At 42.5% G+C, this 21,638-nt stretch overlaps 1 protein-coding gene across 2 annotated transcripts; it reads left to right on the top strand.

Annotated features, from left to right (window-relative positions):
• Positions 1-397: 397 nt before the first annotated feature.
• Positions 398-21,327, top strand: ldb1b (LIM-domain binding 1b). Of its 2 annotated transcripts, none has more exons than XM_080880679.1 (11): positions 398-820; positions 13,963-14,065; positions 15,499-15,543; positions 15,781-15,856; positions 15,945-16,047; positions 16,127-16,299; positions 17,591-17,713; positions 17,796-17,879; positions 19,025-19,148; positions 19,241-19,389; positions 20,146-21,327. In XM_080880679.1, exons 1-11 carry the CDS (start codon positions 793-795, stop codon positions 20,374-20,376), a joined length of 1,239 nt encoding a protein of 412 aa, XP_080736805.1. In that variant the 5' UTR covers positions 398-792; the 3' UTR covers positions 20,377-21,327. The 2 variants fall into 2 exon arrangements, with proteins under 2 accessions (XP_080736805.1, XP_080736806.1); XM_080880680.1 differs by lacking the exon at positions 398-820 and adding an exon at positions 11,317-11,550.
• Positions 21,328-21,638: the final 311 nt, after the last annotated feature.

Below are 21,638 nucleotides of genomic sequence, written 5' to 3'. Positions count from 1 at the left end.
GTGTGTGTGTGTCATTGTAGCAGCAGCAGTAAAAAAAAGGGGAAAAAACAGTCTACATATTTAAAGGAGGGAAAAAAGGGACCCACATCACATGGTTGTTATTCTCTCAAATCTGCCTCTCAGGTCACTTTGACAGTCCACTCTCTCTCTCGCCCTAGCTTACTCGCTTGCTCGCTCGCACACACATTCGCACACACACACACACACACTCTCTCACTCTCTCTCTCTCTAGCACTCAGCTGCTCATTCCCTCCCTCTCTCTTTCTCTCTTACTCCCTCTCTCCTCCCACCTGAGCTGTAATTTGCAGGGCTGATGAGGGTGAGGGCAGAGCAGTATTCTCCTCACTCGACAACACGCACTCACTTACACACTTGGACACACACTCGCAGTGTGATTCAGTGTACAGCTACAACTGAGAGAATCTGATCCTTTGTGTGTGTGTGTGTGTGTGTGTGTGTGTGTTTGTGTGTGCTCTTTTTTTTAACCTTTTCTTCCCCTCTTTCTCTCTTTTCTCTTTTCCTCCCTCGCCGTCACTCACTCACTCCCTCCCTCCCTCCCTCACTCACTCACTCCCTCTTCTCTCTCTCTCTGCTCCCTGGCGGTGTGTATATGTGTGTGTATGTGTCTGTGTGTGTGAACCGTGGGGATAACAGACGCTCATGTGAGCAGCCTCAGTGGCGGCAGCAGTGACTGGTGAGAACGAGGAGAGAGAAAAGGAGAGGAAGAGAGCAGGGATAACAGAGCCACCACCACCATCATTCTGATCGGATTCACACCAGACATGTGAGAAGATGTCCGTGGGCGGCTGCGCGTGTCCCGGTAAGTAGCTGCCGTGGTGATGGTTGTCTTTAACGACAGCCCTGCCGCTGCTGCCTCTGCTGCTGTTGCCAGCCGCTGACTTTTTCTGGTTGTTGTTGTTGTATTTTGGTTGGTGAGTGCAGCGGCTGCTGTGGCGTGACCAACTGGGGCAGAGAGATGGGGAAAGAGGTGCCCCGAGGCCCTAGGGCTCTGTTTGCAAAGGCTCATGGGAGGTCACCCTCTGCGATGGCTGATGAAGTGCAAAGAAAATACTAGGACATATGCAGCAAACATGCATTCTTCTTATCATCGTACTCTTTTAGTTTCAAGATGAAACGCTGAAGATATTTGCTTGCGGCGCGCACATCTGTGCATGAAGTTGTTGCAGTGGCGCCACTAATGCAACTTCTTCCTCTTCCTCCACCAGTTGTTGTTCTTGCTGTTTCTGCTGTTGCTAATGATGCTGATGCTTTCTGACTAATGGCCCAGGTTAACAACAGAGTCCTTTATAAGTTACTCTCTCATCCAAAGTGGAAATCTGACAGCGGAGGTAGTGGAAAAGAAGAGAGGAGGGAAAAAAGGGATCAAAGTGTGACATTTAAAGGGCAAAGATCAGTGGCATGAATCAAAGGCTTGCATGATTGATTTTGCTCCTCTTTTCACAGAAGAGTTATTAATGAATGCTTGATGTTTCGTAGCTCACACAGGAGTATGCTGTTTAGGATATGTGAAGAGGGAGATGAGGGGATGCTCCTCTTGCAGGTACAGAAGCAGTTTTTATCACTGATATCAAAGTGGGGAAGAAAGTGCCCTGCTACATCTGTGGGACGTGATTTTTAAAGATTCAAGTCTTGTTCCTTAACCAAAGCATGGATGTATAATAGCCTTGTTAGGGAGCTTTTTACCTAGAAGTTCTCTTTAAGTTCACAAAACGAGGTCAGCAAGTGCACGGTCGAGTGGGAGAAGGGCAGACGCTGATCTTACTCTAACACAATTACTTGCACCTCTCTCTGTTCGCTGCTGTTTTCTGTGACATCTGAGGCTTCTTCATTCATGTTAAATATCTGTCTTTGGGGTTGAAGAAGTGTCAGTCATATCGCCACAGTCGTAGCTTCATAGGCCGTTTTCATTTTGCGCCATGATAACAAAACAGCCCCGCAGTCCGACTGTTGTATGTCACCATTTTATTAAAATTGGTTGAAGTTGAGTATCGGCTACAGGGCTTCTGGGAACAGCGCCACGGAGAGCGACCTGGAGGGAGTAATATCCGTCATATTAGGCCACCATATTGAGAGGCGTGCGACTTCTGAGGAACTCCCCGCAGTCCCCAAACAGTTGTGTTTAGGTGTGGGACGCCTGACAGCAAACAGATAATTCTTCTGGTTTTATTGACTTTAATCAGGCAGAGGTGGAAAGAACAAGAGAAATAAAGGTCTAGAAATAAACCCTGCACTGCTCAGCCTCAGGCAATATATTATTAAGTGTTACAGCGATTTATGTAGCACTCCTGATAGGATGTGTAGGACATGAAATATAATCCTATAGCTGCGAATGTATTCATAATCATGATAGATGCTCTCAGAATCTGCTGCTGTATAATTCTCAGCAGCAGGAGAGGAGGAAGGAAGTGTGATAAAGTTGTGAGCTGCTGTGTGTATTTATGTGCGTGCAGGGTGCTGCATAACCCTGACGTGGCCTCCTCTCTTCTCCTGCCTACCAGGCCACAGCGGCCACAGTGGTCAACCCTCAAACAGCCGGGATGTGGATAAAGAAATTTAGCCAACCACTCATCGAGTATCGTATTTCCCTGGTGCCAGTCTCGACTTTAGTCATTAGAGAGATGGAGCACTAACTGGCCCCATGTTTTGCGGTCTGGAAACTCTTTAGCATTGCAGATTATTTTAAAGGCGGAAAGTTTCGGAGAAGCAAACTGAGAGACAATGTCAGCTCGTCTTGGCTTGTACAGTTGCAGCTTGTAGACAGATGAATAGGAAGAGACACGACCGAGGATGACGGATCAGAAAGCTGGATAGTATAGAAACATGTTGGCAGACAGATTTGGTATCAGCAAGGGCAAACTCTCTAGACGCACCAGATAACAATTTGTCTGGAGCGCACAATGGTACAGGGAATATGGTGCATCAGAGTTTTCGCCTGTGTGTGTGTGTGTTCAATCATGTGTTTTCAATCTCTGCGCAGCGCTCCGTGTTACAAAGGCAAACGCTGCCACCTCAGCCGTTAAACAAGCCTGCACAGCAGAGGCGAGAGCATTTGTTTAGAACCGGGCCTTAGCTATCTTGTGGTCAGATTGCATACTTAATCAACGTGGTCATGGAAATTTCCAAAAAGACGTATGACTGCACTCTTCTGCGCTCCACTTTTGCTCTCATATTGTTCTCTCTGGTGTTCCCCTTTTTGCTTTTGGCTTTTTTTTCTGTTTTCTTTTGTATTCTCTTTTTCATTTTCTCCTCATTTTTCTTTTTTTTTCTCACTTAAAAAAAAAAATATTGACAAAGTAGCTTCTTGTCTGGTGACATCTTTCACTTTTCAGCTCCTGGCTTCATAGATGTCGACACATATTTAGCAAAACCCAAACTTTAAAAAGACAACACAACTGTGCAATCTTACTTTCTCATGCACATCTGGTGACCTTAAAGAATACGTGTGATTAATACAGCTTCAGTCACTCACACAGATACACATGTATACACAACATGAGGTAACTGAAAACCAATGTAAACACTGCCTCCTAAAACGGAACAATCACTTCCATTCATTCAAGTCAACTTCAAATGAACCCAAAGCTTGACCCTAAAGTGACGCTAGTTAATTTACACGCTTAAGTTGCCACCCTCTTTATATAATTAAAACACGATCAGAGACTCTGAGAAAGCTGACTAAATACAACAGCATGTAAAATGTGAAACTATATAATTTCTGCCTTTCGGTTGCTTTCGTCTTGTTCTCTGTTGTTTACATTCCTGAGCCGTGTTCAACGCACAAGGATCCTCCCCCTTCTTGTGTGGGCTCACAGTTTGTACGTGTGTGTGTGTGTGTGTGTGTGTGTGTGTGTGTGTGTGTGTGTGTGTGTGTGTGTGTGTGTGTGTGTGTGTGCGTCTGGATGCACACACACAGCATGTGTCCTGACATGTGGATGACATAAACAGTGGGCCGAAGTGTGTGAGGGAGTAACTTTACTCAATGGTTATTGTGTTTTCTGCTTGGAGATCAATTAGATGACTTCATACTATTCTACACTGACCTTACAGTAAAATCCACACTACTCTGTGCCCCCCTCACCTCTGTGACATCTCCCCCCCATACCTCCCCTGTCTCCCCTCTCCCACACAGTTTCAGTCTGCACTGTGTATATACCTTCATCCTTCTTTCCCCTCTCACCCTCCCCTCACTCCCTCTTTTTCTTTGACTCCTCTGATTGCTAGCGTATGTTGGCTGGCTGGCTGGCTAGAGTGGGGGAAGCGGTGGGGAGGAGTAAGGAGGGAGACGGGGAAAGGGAAAGAGAAGGAGAGAGAGCGACAGAGAGAGAGAGAGAGAGAGAGAAGGGGGAAGGGACTGTGCCCTCTCATGCAGAGAGTCACATGGTGTCCCTGATTGGAGGAAAATGAGTAAAGACTGCAGCTCTGGCTGAAATGGCAACAGACAAAAACGCACAAAGGCTGAGCTGTTTAAAAACGGGTTGCACAACAAGAGAGCCCGAAGAGGAGGAGGAGGGTGTGACAGAGGGGAAGAGAGAGGGAGTGAGCAGACACCGAGGAAAGATGTGGATTAAGGGAGGAAGAGGAGGAGGAGGAGGAAGCAGGAGAAAGGAGGGAGAAGAGGTGATGGGGGGGGGCAGAGTGCAGAAGAGCCAAGAAAAGAGAAGCAAGTAGGAGATGAACACTGTAGGAGAGGGAGGGAGATGGAGTGGGTGAGACAGAGTGAGAGAGAGAGATCAGACTGTGTTTCTATGTTTTCTGCAAGGCTGAGCGGTGACGTGATTGGCTGAGGGTGTGTGGGGTGGGGGGGGCAGACCTGACTCTGAGATCAGAGACAGACAAAATGGCTCCCAGAGAACAGAGAACGCAGCATCAGGGCACTGTCATCTCCACTCACACAGCTGCCAGCTGACACCAGCCACCGCCACACACACTCTCGTGCACATCTGTCACACACACACTTAAATCTAAGCTACCTGCAAAATGCCAGGGAGAAAAGGGGGTGGCGGTGTTGGGGGGGGGGGAGTGCAACAGTGAAGATGATGGATAATAATATAGATCATTAAGTTACTACAGCACATGCATGATTCTTTTGACACTTAAAGTAACACACTCATATAATATATTTCAATGCCAAACTGCCTCACAGCTGAGCCTTTTCCTGATTTAATCCCTTCACCTCTTGGCCTGTTATAACATGTGACGCACTTGCCGCTGAACTTCCCAGGTTGCAGTGTGTCTGTGTTTGCCTGCCAAAAAGATCCTGAGTAGGGAATTCACCCAGTGAGTGAGAAAAAAAACAAACTGTAGGGCAGCATGAAAACAAAGACACTGGCTCACTGTGGCCACGAGAGGGCGCTGCTATCAAAGGACAAGCTGCAGATTGTAGGTCAGTCCGAATTTTCCACAGTGATTTCTCCTGACTGTAAAGCAGATGAATGAGTGATGGATCTCTGCTGAGCAACAGCAGATCCATTTATATTCAGTGTCGCTTGTTTTGATTGTCGCACTTTTGTTTTCTCTTGCAAATGAGACGCATCAATAACAATTTCCCGTCTGACAGTTGAGCTGTAGGGTGCAAGAGATTCAGATCGTTTAAGTAAAAGCAGTCAAGTCCTTTCAAAGTAAAAGTCCTCACTAAAAAAAATTACTTATAGTATTTAAAAACTATTTATTTTTCCGAACAAAATATCAATAGTCCCTGTGTTAAGCTTCATTATTTTGGACAGGGGACGTTAACATTATCTATGATTTAATAGAGGGAGAAATTAATAATTTATTAATATTAATCCTATTATACATTTTTTTAAATAAAATAATTTTCTGAATGGATAAAATAAGCTTACTCAAGCTTTGAGCTTTACAATATCTTTTTTATTATCTAAATCTGAACACAGAGGGAGAAAAATAAGACCCAGTTGGGACTTAAGCGCCACTGAAATTAGTTTAATATCACTGTTTTGCACAGACTAGCTGACAAACTCAGCAGTATTAGTATTACATGAGGTTGGAGGGATAAAATTCTTATAAATAAGACCATTTGATACTGGTTCTTAAATGTAAGGGGTTTCAACTTCTATCCCTGATTGTTATTACCTATATTGCTTTTCTGTACACGCACGTACACACACACCCTGTTTTTGGGGTCTCCTGTGATTTAAATAGATAAGTCAAAATTACTTTAGACAGTTATTTCTAACTTTTGATTCCAGTGGTTGTTCATGTAAAGAAAGATTACAAAAACACCCAACAAGATATAGTAAAGCTGTTTTGTGATTAAAATTCTAGAGTGAGGCTACCTGTGCACATCTTTGACCAGGTGATATAGAAGCAGAACCTGATGTTTGTATTATCTTGAACTGATGTTAAAAAATCCTCCAAACATTAAAACATTCAGTGAGCAGCAGTTCTCTGCCCTGATAAATATTAGGAGAATGGACAGAAGGGTTCAAGCTGATATGAATGCAACAGTAACTCAAATAGTTGCTTATCACAACCAAAGAATGACAAAGAGTATCACTGAATGCACAACACGCCAAACTTTGAAGCAGGTGAGCTACAGCAGCAGAAAACCTATTCCTGTCAGATGAGAATAGGAAATCTGAGGCTTTGATTTGGACAAGTTGACCAAAATTGGACAATACAAGATTGGAAAAACATTGCCTCAACAAACAACATGAAAGCATGGATCCACCCTGCCTTTTACCAACAATTCAGACTGCTACTGGTGGTGTAATATGTGGGACATATTTTCTTGGCACACTTTGTCCCCCTTACTAGCAGCTGAGCATTGTTTAAATGCCACAGCCTACCATCTCCATCCCTTTATGACCACAGTCTACCCATCTTCTGATCGCTGCTCCCAGTAGGATATCATCCCATGTCACAAAGTCAAATCATCTTATAGTGGTTTCTTGATCATAACAATGAGTTCACTGTACTCTAATGTGCTCCACAGTCATAGAATCGAAATCCAACAGAGCACTTTTGGGATGTGGTGCAACAGAAGATTCACATTATGGACGTGCAGCAAATGTGTTATCATATCAATACAGACCAAAATCTCAGAGGAATGTTTCCAGCACCTTGTTGAATCTGTGCCATAAAGAATTGAAGCAGTTCTGAAGGGAAAAGGGGGTCCAACCTAGTACTTTGCCCTCATGTAATAACTAAGTACAACTCTTGAGATTAGGAATCTCTTTTGTGAGTGTGTCCTGGGCCCAGATGGGATGCTGTTCAGTGGCAGAAGTAACTAGAGAAAACCTTCCCAGGCTGAGGGAGATCATTTGAACTCCACAAAGAAATCCTCTTGCTGTGAGCCACCATGCTGCTAATTAATGTGAATGCTACTTTCTTCTGTTGTACGTTTCTCTGTTGAGATAAGACATTTTGCTTTAACCCTAAACCTTGAGTCCATTAAAATAACTACAGCTGAAGTTCTGCGTCAGTTAAGTGTCTGCAGCTCTTCTGGCTCACAGTCTCTTTGATCTAAAGCTGGCCACTGTTAGAGCTCATTCCTCCAAAAAGTGGCAGCTTGTCTTTTGGATCTTTTATCAGAGCTGAATCAGACAGAGAGATCTCTGTCCCCCCCCCATCTGATCCAATAAAGGAGTAAAGAGGCCTGAGCTGCCAAATGTATCAAATCTGGCAGGCAGACACCAGTGAAACGAGCCCCAGAGACATGTAGCTAGCCTCCGTGTGGACAGTGTGTGCCACTGATGTGTCTAAAGTACTTATTTAATATTGTGAAGTGGGAAAAGTCGAGAAACAGTAGGCATGCTTTTAGCTTTGGGAAAGAAATGCAGTGAATGCTATCTATGAAAAGAGGAGTGGTTCTGTTTTCATTCCTGTTTGGGGAAAAAACGGAAAAAACAGCACTTAACTGATGTCACTCATTCTCCAGTTGGAACTCATCTTTGAGCTGGGATCAGCTCGGTCAGGGCTTTTTCTGCAGTCAAACCGACACAAAACTGTCCTGAGATCAGTGCTTAGGATTGTGCTGAAGGGAGGCTGGCGGGAATGGTTCTTATCAGAACTCTGGCAGATGCATGTGCAGTTGAGTTTCCTGTGGACTAGTAAGTGGAAGTGGCACATTGCACACATTTGCACATGTGCACGATAGCATGCACGCACACACATGCACATGCGAGGCAGACACACACACACACACACACAGACTGTAGGCATCCTCCTTCCCCCTCCTCGTGCCCCTGAGCCTGACAGTCTGGACATGGAAGATATCAGAGAGTGGGAGAGGCATGAAAACACAGACTCAGGCTCTGAGTTAGATCAGTGTGTAGCCGTGAAAGTGCATTTGTAGGTGACAAAATGGCGATGTCAGAACAGCTAGAGTCTGAAGGAGGTAAGTCTGTCTTGCTGACCTTTTCCTTTTTGCCTTTCTCACAGCTGACGAGGTAACAAAAACCTCTGAGGTCAAATAAAACGGTCGAAAAGAAGAATTTCTGATTTGTCTTTTATTTAAAAGCAAGAACTAGTACAGCATATTTATACCAAAATGCTGTACAAGTTCAGTCTCTTACTCTCTTTTTATTGACTTTAACAAAGGTCAATTTAAACAGGTTGCACTTGTGGGTTTAAAGTGTAGGCTTAGTGAAAACACCATGTGTGTCCGCTTTGAGCACTTATTATACATGGCTTTATGGCTTTAGGTGTGAATGTTTAACTGCAGGAAAATGAGGCAAGCTGACGAAGCGAGGGTTGGGCAGATCTGTGTGAGTGTACCCGTGTGCCTCACTGGTTGGGGTGCTGGTTGAAGATAAGGCTGTCCCTATGCCTGAGAGCAAAGGAGATGGTGTGTGTAAGCCCTTCAAGCCTTATCCTGACACACCTCCCACCCCCACCTCCTCTCCAACACCCCACCACACACACATGCACTGGGGATTAACCCCGTCATGTACCATTTCAATGGGTGAGCTTGGGGAGACACACACACACAGGATTAACCCTTGTGTGTCCATTTCCATGGATGTTTCTTAGCCTCTCTCTCTGGTTGTGTCAGCAATGATTGCTCATGTTGCCATAGTGACAGGGGCCAGCCAATGTAAGATAGGCAAATCCACATAAGTCACCCACAACAGACACTCTTAGCTACAACAGACTACACCTCCCCCTGGTACTAGACACACAAAGATGCTGCCAAAGGACTGACAGCAGCCTCGTGAGCTGTGAAGAGCTCATGTCACAGGCTTACCATGGTCAAACCAATATACATAAAGTCAGCCCGGGCATCTTTGTTGCTGGTCGGGTGAGAGACAGGCCTTATAGAGGCTTATCCTCTCTACATGCCTGGCTCTGGGAGACAGTGCACTTCACCATACTCTGGATTTCATACATCAGAGTCTACAAAGAGGTTCATATTTGAGTTGCTGTCTTCATTTTGGGCATATAAGAGCAGCAGATCCCGGTGGGATAGATGTCCAACAAACAGATCCATCACTTGAAAAACATACACAAGTATTTTAAATGTATAAATGGAAAAAAGCATAAAAATAAAAATACAATAAAATGTATTACACCTAGATTCAGTGTATCAAAATGCCGGCATGAATTAAAAAATATAACATAGTAATAATAGTAAAAAGAAATCTGGATGAAAATGTGAGAATAATGTTTTAAAAAATGTGCAAAAATTGCATCTTTACTTATATCTACTGCACACATTTAAATGACTTATAAGTAACTGAGAATTAGATTATTGCATTAAAACTATCATGTATTTATATCATGTGTACAATGTAATAAAGAATCATGGAGCAACATGTATACGGGCACACAAACTGCATACCACTGCAAATACACCCCAGTGCAAGTCTGGTTCAGGATAAAATATTACACCATCAGAACAACAAATGGGATTTTAAATATCAGACAAAGGCAGCAAGTCATAACCCACTGAAATAACTTGTTTAACTGATGCTTGAAGTTTAAATTGTTCTGCATACCAAAATGTGTAAAAAGAAACTTAAAAAAAAATCACATTTCTACTCATGTCCGCTTTGGTGTATATATTTCCAGTCATTTATATGTGTTATCTATAGTGCAGTTAAAAGGTGAAGATGAATGTAATATTAATAATGATGATGATAATAATAATAATAACGACGCTGATGATAAATGTTATTATAATGTTGCAATAATGTCATATTACTGATCAGCACCAGTGTTTAGTCTCACTCCCTCTGTGAAGACCTGTTTACTGAGCAGCTCGCAACAGCGGCTTAATTTATGAATAAATCATTTATGAAACATTGTTTTCACTCCCAGTGTGCATGGGTGGTGTATTAATGAGAACCGTGTTCGTGCTGGTGGCTGTAACAACCTAAAGAGTGCAGCAGGAAGGGAAAGTTCTTTAGTGGGTGAAAGGAAACTACTTTACATCCTCGATATGGGATAATCTGTCTTTTCTGTCCTTTGGGGTTAGATGCTGTAGATCAAATAGTTTGCGTGTTAGATATGACGCTTGCATAAATATGGAAAAATTGCTGTCCTAATACTGCTTGTTCTTTTTATATCACAACTTTGGACATATGGGTGAGATCTCTGCTGGCTGTGATCTGAATATCTGATAATTATTTGAGGCGATTTAAGCAGATTTAGAAGCCTGTGGGATTCTCCTTTTGGCTTAGTGCTTTGTGTGTGTGCGTGGATCTGTGTGTGTGCGCGCAGACTCAGAGAGGAAAAGAGGGTATAGAGATTCCTGATGTTAGGGGATTTACTCGTCCACCTTGGGCAGTTCAGCATACAAACTGAAAGGCAGAATTAACTGACAAACTTATTCTGCTGTCTTTAAGTGTAAATTTATAAGATTTTGGTGTACTTTTGACCAATGGGACTGCTCCACTGCAAATGTATGTGCATCACGTTTGCATCCTGCTTGGGCCCAGGGTCTTGGTTGTCACTGCCTCAGCTCAAGCTGATTGCAGCAAGCCTATGTTCACTAATTAGGTAAACATGACAGCCACTTTGCAGTCAGCATGATCTTTGTCTCCACGCTCATCTCCACTGAGTTGCATTAGGACAATTCTCATCTGTGTCAGTTACAAGGAAGGGATATGGGATGCAGGGAGGAGGAAGGGAAAAATGCTTACCAGACAACCTTTATGTGCAGTTGTGCATTAGTGGGGGGAGGAGGAGCAGAAGTGGGAGAGGGCGGCTGGCGGTGCTGGGCAGAGGAGAGAGGAGCAAATGCATTGCAGAGGGAGAGGAGGAGGAGGGCCTACAGCTATTGTTCATGTCCTCCCGTGAACAAAGGGCTCATCGGGGTCCATATGTAAACCCACAGCAGGCTTCAGCCCACTGACAAGGCCTCATGCGGGACAAAACATAACCGACCGACTCCCGCAATTTAGGCCTTATTCCGTTTGGAGGAGATTTTTTTATTGATCCAATTCAAAGGGACGTATTGTGTGGGTACGTTGCGTCCAGCGGGCCTATCCGTTTTTACGCACGGAGCGTACACACGGTCTATCAGCACGGATCTGTAAACATCAATTTTCTGATAGGACTTCTTTGCAGGTAAAGGGTCGCCTTTCCTCCAAACACACTACTCGACTCTAACGTTTAGCTTTTTTAACGTTTACAGTTGGTGTAGGAACTGCCGCCGGTGTAATTGCTCCTCTTTTTGAGTGCTTTTTCGTTGCGAAGGGATTTAACGCTAAGGCGTTAGCAGGAAGGCTAAAACCAGCTAACTGGTTACAAACAGTTTTCAGGCTAGCTGACGTTAGCCTACCTTGCAGGCCTACGAGGCAGTGTTGTACACAGTCACCGTCGCTGTGGTTGAGGGGATCGGGATTATGTATTGTGTCTTGTTTGTTCACATAAATGTATTGCTTTTCAGATTATTATTGTTTGGCGTTTTGTTGTTAAGCTCGCTCGAGTCCCGTAAAAATTTTAGCCTAGCTAGCAACTATATGCTAGCTTGGTGCCATTCTAATTGCCTTTGTAGCAACTCTACATCCAATCTTCTTTAGCAGTTAAATTTATGAAGCATAGATGCCGAAATAACCTAAACCGGTGTCACTTTACGTTCAAAGTTTAACAATGTGGTTCAGGTTTATCCGGCTCACAAATTCCGTTTGGATACTTGTCCCTTATCTTGTCCCTTGTACCAATCATGGTGGCAGTCTTGAGTGGCAGGAGTGCACAACCACGACAGGTTATATCCCCATTTAGAGGAGACGTGATGTTGTGATGTTGGGTGGATTTTTGGCGGCTGAGCATGAAGAAAAGTCAATAGTTGAGTGTTTTTTGGCATCCGTGCCAGTTTGACAGATGATCTGCTCTAAAAGTTTCTGTCCACAAGCAGATGTGTGTATGTTTAATGTGTATGTTTCTGTCGACATTGTGTACTGTGTGCTTGTAAAAGAGAGGAACACGATTCCCAGTGGAGGAAGTGGAGTCCAGCTGATGTGATTGTGACTGCCTGTCATTAACCGCTAACGGGAGAGGAGAGGAGCTAATGGAGCTCTCAACAACTAATGGACACACAAAGAATCGATTATTTATTTATTTATCTGTCTTCTGGTGGTGCATCCAGCCCATAGCATAGTGTTGCACATAGTAAACAGCTTGTTTTTAACTCGATTTGAAGCCAGGGTTTCAAATAGATGAGTGTTTTATTGCCTTTTCTTTTTAACTTTTTAGAAAGATGGAAATGTTTTATGGCTCTATACTCTTTACGGAAAACTTTTTTATTAATTTACCTCTGGGTCTGTAAAAGCTGTGATCGCTGCTGTTATTCACAACATATTTGAATGCAATTCCTCCTTTCACTAGAATGGATTTCATAAGGATGCATAGATTAGTGATTTATAGGAACAACATCCTAATGTGTGTGACTTTAAAGGTTAGGCAGCCTCTGTCTGCCCACCTTACCACAGTGTGTCTGCAGATATGTGTTATGAAGTGTTACTAGTACTTTTTACTGGTTTAACTGTTTACTATACATCTTACGTCACTGTGTTCTCATTTCATAACAAACTTTCCTCTGAGACAAGTCCCCCTCTTTGGTTATATCTTTCCTTCAGACATACAGTGACATAAATATGTTTAATATGCAGAGACACCACAGAGAGATATGAAGGAGGTGGGGCTTCACCATGGTGACGCAGAGGTCGTGACCCAGAGGCCGCCACGCCTGGATGGCCTTTATAAGAGAGCCAGGCAATTAGAGTAGAACAGGGACTGGATCTTTATGTGTGTGTGTCAGTGTCATCAGTATGTTTTCTCTTGTGTTTGGGGTTCCTTCTGACTTACTGTTTAGTACTTCATGGTAAGGCACCAGTTTCTATGGTAGTGCTGCATGAGGCTTCTTCCATTGTGTTGTTTTATATTTTAATGCCCCAAAAATGAGCCATTCAGGGAAGACCATGGAATGAGTGCAGTTAAAACTGGACCATACTGGTTATTTCAGGCTGATTAGGCATCAGAGGTGTAACAGTTCTCCACTTTTTACTTTGGTTTTCAAAAAAAACAATTTTTAGCACAGGTCCAGTTATTCAATCATGATTGGATCATGGACCAAAAAAGAAACTATGTATTTATGTATCGCCGCTTCAGTTTTTAGCCAGATAATCTTTAAACCTGACAACTTTACCATACTAGCATGCTTCAAGTAGGTAAGGCAAGATCTGATGCCGTATCGTGGGCCTTTGCATCTTTTCAATCTCAGTATTACAGATTCGTACAGCCCTGTTCGACATCATCATCTTTGGTTTTGTTGGTTTTTTTTCCATAACCTCAGCTTTATCAATATTGAAAAGTTTACTTTTTTTTCAGTTAATAAATTTTTTATCTTTATCTTTTGTGTCTAAATTTGGCATGCTTACTATACACACGTCATGTTCTCCGTCAGGTCACAAGTTTTCATCTGCCATAAGTTAAATATAATAATGTATATTACAAATATATACGTCACTTCTATTCCAGGCTGTTCCTCCAAGTCGTTCAAGCTGTACTCCCCCAAGGAGCCCCCCAACGGTAGCACTTTCCCCCCTTTCCACCCCGGCACCATGCTGGACAGAGACGTGGGGTGAGTTTAATTTCTGTGCTGTGTTTGTAAAGCTTGCCAAAAATTAGTCTAGCTGACTGCTTATGGGGCCAACTGTGTTGTTTTTAAAGTATGTTTTCTGTTAGCTGTCAAATGTTTTTCAAATGCTTCTGTGCATTCAAACTGTTGTCGCAAAGTTTTTGCAGTGCGTTTACAATAACCTTACAAGTTATCGACTTAGGTAGCATTATCCTCACTTTAGCTGTCTCAGCTCCGCTCTACAAACACGGCGAAGGAAATCTTGTATCTTTGCATAATTACTTTAAGCCTTTAATTTAAAATCAAACCAACAGATAGAAATCCTCCTCAGTCTGTTTTCCCACGTTTTGTGAGGGATCAGTGTAGCCACTCAATGCTTGCACATTCATTTCAAAGTGTGTAGAGAGATGAGCACATGCAGTAGGTGTGACTGTGAGCACATCAGTGTTGCAAGAGTGTGTTATATTAGCTGAAGCTGGCGTGAAGCGTGAATTTTCCTGGGAAATTTTAGTTCAATATTTATTTAATCCATCCATTTTTATTAGTTACTTATGGTACTTACGGGCGAGGGGGCACAGCCTATCCCAGCTGAAATGGTCAATCACATAGCAACACAGAGAGATGACACACTCACGTCCCCATCTATGGCCAATTTAGTCTCGCCAATTACTGTAACATTCGTGTCTTTGGTCTCTGGGAGGAAGCCGGAGTACTCAGAGAGAACGCACACAGGGATTGGGAGAACATGCAAACCTCAATTAATAATTGAATGCATTATGCTTTAAAAAAGCATCAAGCCTTGAGATCATCTATTGGCATAATAATGTAATAACTGAGTGATGCTACCTTCCAGTATCAGATCCTAAATATAAGCCGTTTTTCAAAGTGTTGCATACGTTGTACAATATTACCACGCACTGGTAAAACACCTTTAATATATGAAGGTTTATTCCTTGTATTTAAGTAAAGGGGGGCCCGCTGATCTTCTGTCATTGAGTGAACATTTGCATCAGTACTGCTGTAATCCAGAGTAGAAAAATGTTATTCATTCATCGTTTACGCCACGAATTATAAAGGCAATTACCTGCTGAGCTACTGTGAGCAATGTTTAAACTGTTAACTGCTGTATGAGGTGAAAATTTACAGCCAAAAAATTGCATTGAATTGTGTAGCTCAGTAAAGTTGGAGAATATCGTTGTTTTTTTAAATTTTGGTTGTTTTTCCACCCGTTGTCATTTTGCAATAAATAAATAAATGAATCGGCTGCAGTTGTTGATTGTGTCTGTGCATTTGAGAATTGATATTTACCGTCTCATCCAATTTTTGCCATGTTTGGCTCATGTCCCGGGGTTGTAAAGGCAGACTAGCTCCTTGAGGAGAGCATATTAGCACTATAGCTGAATGTAATAATGTCTCTGTCTCCTGTTTCTCTACAGCCCCACTCCAATGTACCCTCCCACATACCTGGAGCCAGGAATAGGGTAAGACTACATTGTTTCCCATTATTCCAGGCAGGTTTAAAAACCGTAGTAATACAAATACAGATAAGATTGTGAGATTTTTTTTCCCTTCTCTTAATTGCCTAGAGATCTTGCAGTAAGACTGTAAACCTCAACTGGGTTAAACCCTGCTAAATCTAAAGAGTCTATGAGAGCTGTAACCCTACTGCATTTTGATGACTGTCAGCTTTTGTGTTCTTTTCAATTTGTTTCTTCCAGGAGGCACACACCATATGGCAACCAGACAGACTACAGAATATATGAGCTCAACAAACGACTACAGAACTGGACAGAGGTTTGTGTGCATACACAGCCACATACATTGACGCTAAACGCCCCCAAAAAGGTGTTTAATGGATAACTTTCTCCTCTCTACAACGTAGGAGTGTGACAACCTGTGGTGGGATGCATTTACTACAGAGTTCTTTGAGGACGATGCCATGCTGACCATTACTTTCTGTCTGGAAGATGGACCCAAACGTTACAGTAGGGAGCTGTTTGAATGACACAAATCAGATTCAGATTTTCAGAATCAGGTTTTTCAGATTCCGATTTCTTCTTACAGCAATTGGCCGGACGTTAATCCCGAGGTACTTCCGGAGTATATTTGAGGGCGGTGCCACTGAGCTCTACTATGTACTGAAACATCCCAAGGAGTCCTTCCACAATAACTTTGTCTCCCTCGACTGTGATCAGTGCACTATGGTCACACAGAATGGAAAACCCATGTTCACACAGGTGTGTATGTGCAGGGGATGGGGACAATGAGGTATTGGGGACAAATACAGCTGGTACTTCTAAAAACTGATATTTAAAGATGAAATTTCTGTCTATGTCCATCAGAGTAATTCTATTTCGAGACAAAAGTTGAAATATGGAGATTAAAGTTGTTTCAAGAAAAATGGAGTCGGTGGAATCTTCATAATTAACTTTAGTAAAAAGGAAGGAAACAATTTCTCTTTTAGCACGTAGACGTCAAAAAGGTGGTGCAGGAAGCTGCAGCTGCAGAAGGAAAAATAAAAACACTCGGAAGAGTGGATTTGCACAAAATGTAATGGCTGGCAGTGGACAGATGCAAGGATATCAATAGTTCCACCCTCATCCAATAAAGTGGATGTATGCTGTATCACAAGACAGTTGATCAATTTGTTTCACCAACTCATCTAAATAAGGCATTTTGGAAAGGGTATAGAAATCTGTCTTGAAACAATAACTGTAATCGCCACATTTTGACTATTTCTCATCTTTAATCTCGAAATTTCAACTTTATTCTCAAAGTGATCAACATGTTTCTTTTCTTAATTTGGCCCTAATACTCAATAAGATGTAAATTTAGCTTCTCTCACTTTAAGGCACTTTTCATCTGATTGGCTGTCCATTACAAACAGCAGATTGGAGCATCTGGGTTTAGAGCCGTGTCCCTGAAATAAACGTATCAGGAATATTTCCTCTTATTAACATACAGATACATAAGTTTAGAAATAAAATAAAAAATAATAAAACCGATTGTGCAGATCAAAAACTGGTCGTCTCCTCGAGTTACCTGCATGCTACCACAGCATTAAGGACGTGGTTAGTTGCCGTTTTAATCAGATTTTATGAGTGTTTCGTGCATTCTGTCGTGCACAGAATCTCTGTCCCAGGCTCTCCGCAAGTGATTATTAACTTGGTTGACATTGCATTGATGATAGATGTGACCTTCTCTTTCCACCTCTCTCCACTCTTATTTTGAGTATAATTACTGTCCCAAAAATGGAAGGCAACATGCAGCTTTGTTGATCATGAACTTGGCTCATATCATTGTCCTTTTCTGCAGACAACGTAGGGATTTGTTCTACTCGTGTAGTGAGAATCTGATATTCTGTATAACAAGAATTATTTAAAAAAGTATTTTCGAAAAATTTCTTAATGAATTCCCTGCTGCAAAAAACACTAATCTTTAAATGTGTAAACATGTACCCACTCCTGCATAGATTCTATTCGTCTCTCTTCGGTTGTGTACTAACTCCAGTTCTCTGATCTTCTGCAGGTGTGTGTAGAAGGGCGCTTGTACCTGGAGTTCATGTTTGACGACATGATGAGGATAAAGACGTGGCACTTCAGTATCCGACAGCATCGTGAACTCATTCCTCGTAGTATACTGGCCATGCATGTGAGTGAATGCAGAGGAAGTAGGAACCCACACCGGCACACGCTGTTTGCTAGATTTCTAATCTCCTTTCCATATGTTCCAGGCCCAAGACTCTCAGATGCTGGACCAGCTGTCCAAAAACATAACAAGATGTGGCCTGTCGAACTCCACCCTCAACTACCTCCGAGTGAGTACAGTACATGTGCAACATTTGGATTTGGAAAAATGTTCTTTCCTTGTGTCTTGATCGTGGTCCAGATGTAATTTCGTAAGAAAACATTTCCATCTCTGAAAACTTTACAGGATGTTAAACAGTTAATTAGGGACATTGAGTAACCTGCCAAACAGCAGCATATGTTATATACAGCATCACTGAGTAGAGTGAGAAGACTGTTCAGAGCAGTTCCTGCTTTTAAAGCACTTTGAATGATTACCTTCTGGTTTATAAATGAATATATAGTTTGTAGTCAAGGTGTGTACAAACTGGAGACTTTATTTTTGGATGCTTTACAGATCCTGTGGGGTGACAACCAACATAAGCACATTGTGTTCATGTACAGTAAAGATACAAGAATGGTTGAAATGGTTTATTACTAAAAACTGACCCTGTATGTAGAGCGTTTTTGACTAGTAGTGTCTCTGGAGAGCAGTGCTTTGCTTGAATCTCTTGTTTTACAAGCGTGAAGCTGCTGCTTGTTGACAGGAACCTTTAAAACTTTAAGGGGATATTATAAGTCATCATCTTGGCAACATTTTACCAGCATCTATGTCTGCATAATTTACATTTCATTCAACAGCTATTTCCCCATTTGCTTTTAAAAAAAGGCTCTTCATCCTCTACCCGACTGTGCAAATAATCACAGCTGTTTATTAAATTTTGTGTGTGAGACATGAGAAAAATACTGCCTCTTTAGTTATTGGTGACATCCCCTTGCAGAACAGTAATGCTTTAAATGTTCTTGTATGCTTGACAAACAGGCCCAGTTGGATACTAGCAGGCTGTTTGTTTTTCTGCATCTGGCGTGCCTCTCATTTTAAACACAGCACGCAGCACCACCTCACATCCATGTGAAAATTGATTGGAACATGAGCTTTAGATGCCTCTGTAGTGATTAAGCCACTCTAACGTTGCCGCGAAGTGATAACAAATTGTTTTGCTTGATGTTTTATCCCATCGCATTGTCTGATCTCAAACTTTCAAGTCAACCAGTGATGCCAATAATGCTGAACACCAGCTGATAATGCTGGTAATAAATCAAGCGGAGCATCTCTAATTACCTTGAAAAATGGGTAATCACTAACCTGTGGCATCTCCTCTGTTCCTTCCTCTAGCTGTGTGTGATTTTGGAGCCCATGCAGGAGCTGATGTCCAGACACAAGACCTACAGCCTCAGCCCCAGAGACTGCCTCAAGACCTGTCTGTTCCAGAAATGGCAGAGGATGGTGGCACCACCTGGTAGGTGAACCGCATGATTAGATAGGACACGCAGACACGTTGATATGTGGTAACTGGATGTGTAACTTTCTCTCTTTATTCCTTATCTGTAGCTGAGCCATCAAGACAAGCCCCTAACAAACGGCGGAAGCGTAGGATGTCAGGCGGCAGCACCATCAGTGGAGGAGGAGGAACTAACAATAACAACAACAACAAAAAGAAGAGTCCTGGTAGTGGCTTCCCACTGTCCAGCCAAGTTCCGGTGAGTGCTCTGGTGCCATCTAGTGTCTATCATTTGAGCAGACATTATCATTTTGCTCTTTGATAAACTGCTCCATGGATTTGCTAAGGAGAGTTCAGATAATCGTGGCAACAAAAAAGCGGGACTCAATAAACCAAAGTCATTCTGTGTACAAAAATATGAGGACTGACTCAGATTCTGTAATCCTAACCCTAACTAAAACACAGTTGAAACATCTTGTTACTGACTGAGCTAGTAGAAGTACAAATGTCACTTTTAAACCCTCTCATGTTTTTGCAAACACCTCATCAGGGTTCATTCTTGTTTTGTTTAACTGTAAGATAAACTTGTGCCATTTAATGCATTTTTAATATAGCCGGGAAAAGTTACTAATAGCAACCCAGGAAAATAAAAGCACTGTGCTATGACTTTTGGGTGAGTTCCATACTTTCATTTTCATGGTAGAAAATGTATTAATTTTCTTTAAATTCAGTTGTTGTCATTAGTCTATAGCCATTACTTTTGGAATTAACATTTTAGATGTTGCTTGACTGTAATCAGGTCAGAGCAAGTGTTTTAACAGTAAATACATCTTTATTATTAACAGCTGGTTGGTCAAAGTTCCTGCCAAAACTACAGCAGGTGCAAATGAGAGGTGGCTTTACACTGGATGATTCAGAGGCACTAAATGCATCGCTTGTATGATATAAAATCGTATGCCATCTGTTCTAAGATATTCATGTGGTCTGATTGTTGTGCTGTTTTGTAACTCCGTAGGATGTGATGGTGGTGGGAGAGCCCACTCTGATGGGAGGGGAGTTCGGCGACGAGGATGAGCGTCTGATCACACGGCTGGAGAACACACAGTTCGACGCTGCCAATGGCATAGATGACGAGGACAGCTTCAACAACTCTCCGGCGCTGGGCTCCAACTCGCCTTGGAACAACAAGGCTCCTTCCAGCCAGGAGAGCAAGAGCGACAACCCCACCTCACAGGCATCACAGTAGAGCCCAGAGCCCCGCATCCTCAACCTAACCCCTCCCTGTCACTCCTAGGCCCCCACCCCACCTCAATAGCCATGACTGCAACAGTAACAGTCCATCATCTGCTCTCCAATCCAAACACCACTGTAGCGCTCAGATTCAAGCACAGGTAGCCCGAGGGGGCTCGGACTGTTTTGCCGAGCTGGAGGAAGTTTCACAACTTCGATTATTGCGGTGACTTCCTGATAATTAGGCACTGTGTCCCACCTCTTGCTCCCTTTTCGTCATTTCATAGACAAAAAGTCCCATCTGCTCTTGCCAATTTTCAGTTTTGGATGGCAACCGGGTAGCACGAGTGATGATTTAGTCCAGGGGAGAACTGTGCACGCTAAAGTATCCATACTGAAGTTCACATGTAGGAACAGGTGGGGTGGAGGGGAAGGTGGCAGTCGGGCTTCAAGATGGTGGCGAGTCGCTTAGGGACGACTCATCCACTCCTACGGTAAACATGCCTCTGGATTCTGGTCTGCTCTGCTGATGTGCGGGTCGCCCATAACGTTTGTTAATAGAGTGTGTGTGTGGGTGTGCGCTTGCATGCGTGCGAGTGTGTGTTTGTGAAAGTTTTGAGAAGAGAAAAGCAGCAGCGTGAGTTTAATGGTGGCTTTGCTGAAGCAGATGGACCAGGATTTAGAATCGGTATGTAAAACCATTTGAAATGAACACACTAATAAGAGAGGTGAAATGTGGCACTAGGGAAACATCAAACACACAGACGCGTGCGCGCACACACACAACCACACATAATGATCGAAGGATTTTGAGTCCCCCTAGTGCCCAAATATCTCTGATTAGACTACAGTGAATGCAGTCTTTCAAACAGAACATTGACAACACACACACATGCACAGTCTTACACACACACACACACACACACACACACACACACACACACACACACACACACACACACACACACAGTTACACATTTTAAGAGTTTTTATACAGTATATATTTCCCTAGAATGTTTTTTAATTTGTATTAAACGCCTTCATTTCAATTGTTACTTTTTTATTTTCTACCAATACTGAAAAAGCTACAGACCAAGGAGCAACACAGGACTTTTATCCCTTCCCCCTCTAAAATATATTGTTTTTATCTTTTATGTTTATAAAAGAGAAATACTTTAGTGTGGATGTTTTTATTTTGTCTTTTTGTTCCTTTTTTTTTTTTTTTTTTTCCTTTTGAGATTTGAATTTTTGTGTATTTGTGCTTGTATATTTAAGGTA

Source organism: Rhamphochromis sp. 'chilingali' (genome assembly GCF_963969265.1).
Source record: "Rhamphochromis sp. 'chilingali' genome assembly, chromosome: 4".
Classification (NCBI taxonomy): domain Eukaryota; kingdom Metazoa; phylum Chordata; class Actinopteri; order Cichliformes; family Cichlidae; genus Rhamphochromis; species Rhamphochromis sp. 'chilingali'.
The sequence above is the reverse complement of the archived record's forward strand: the minus strand, read 5'-3'. Positions and strand labels throughout refer to the sequence as shown.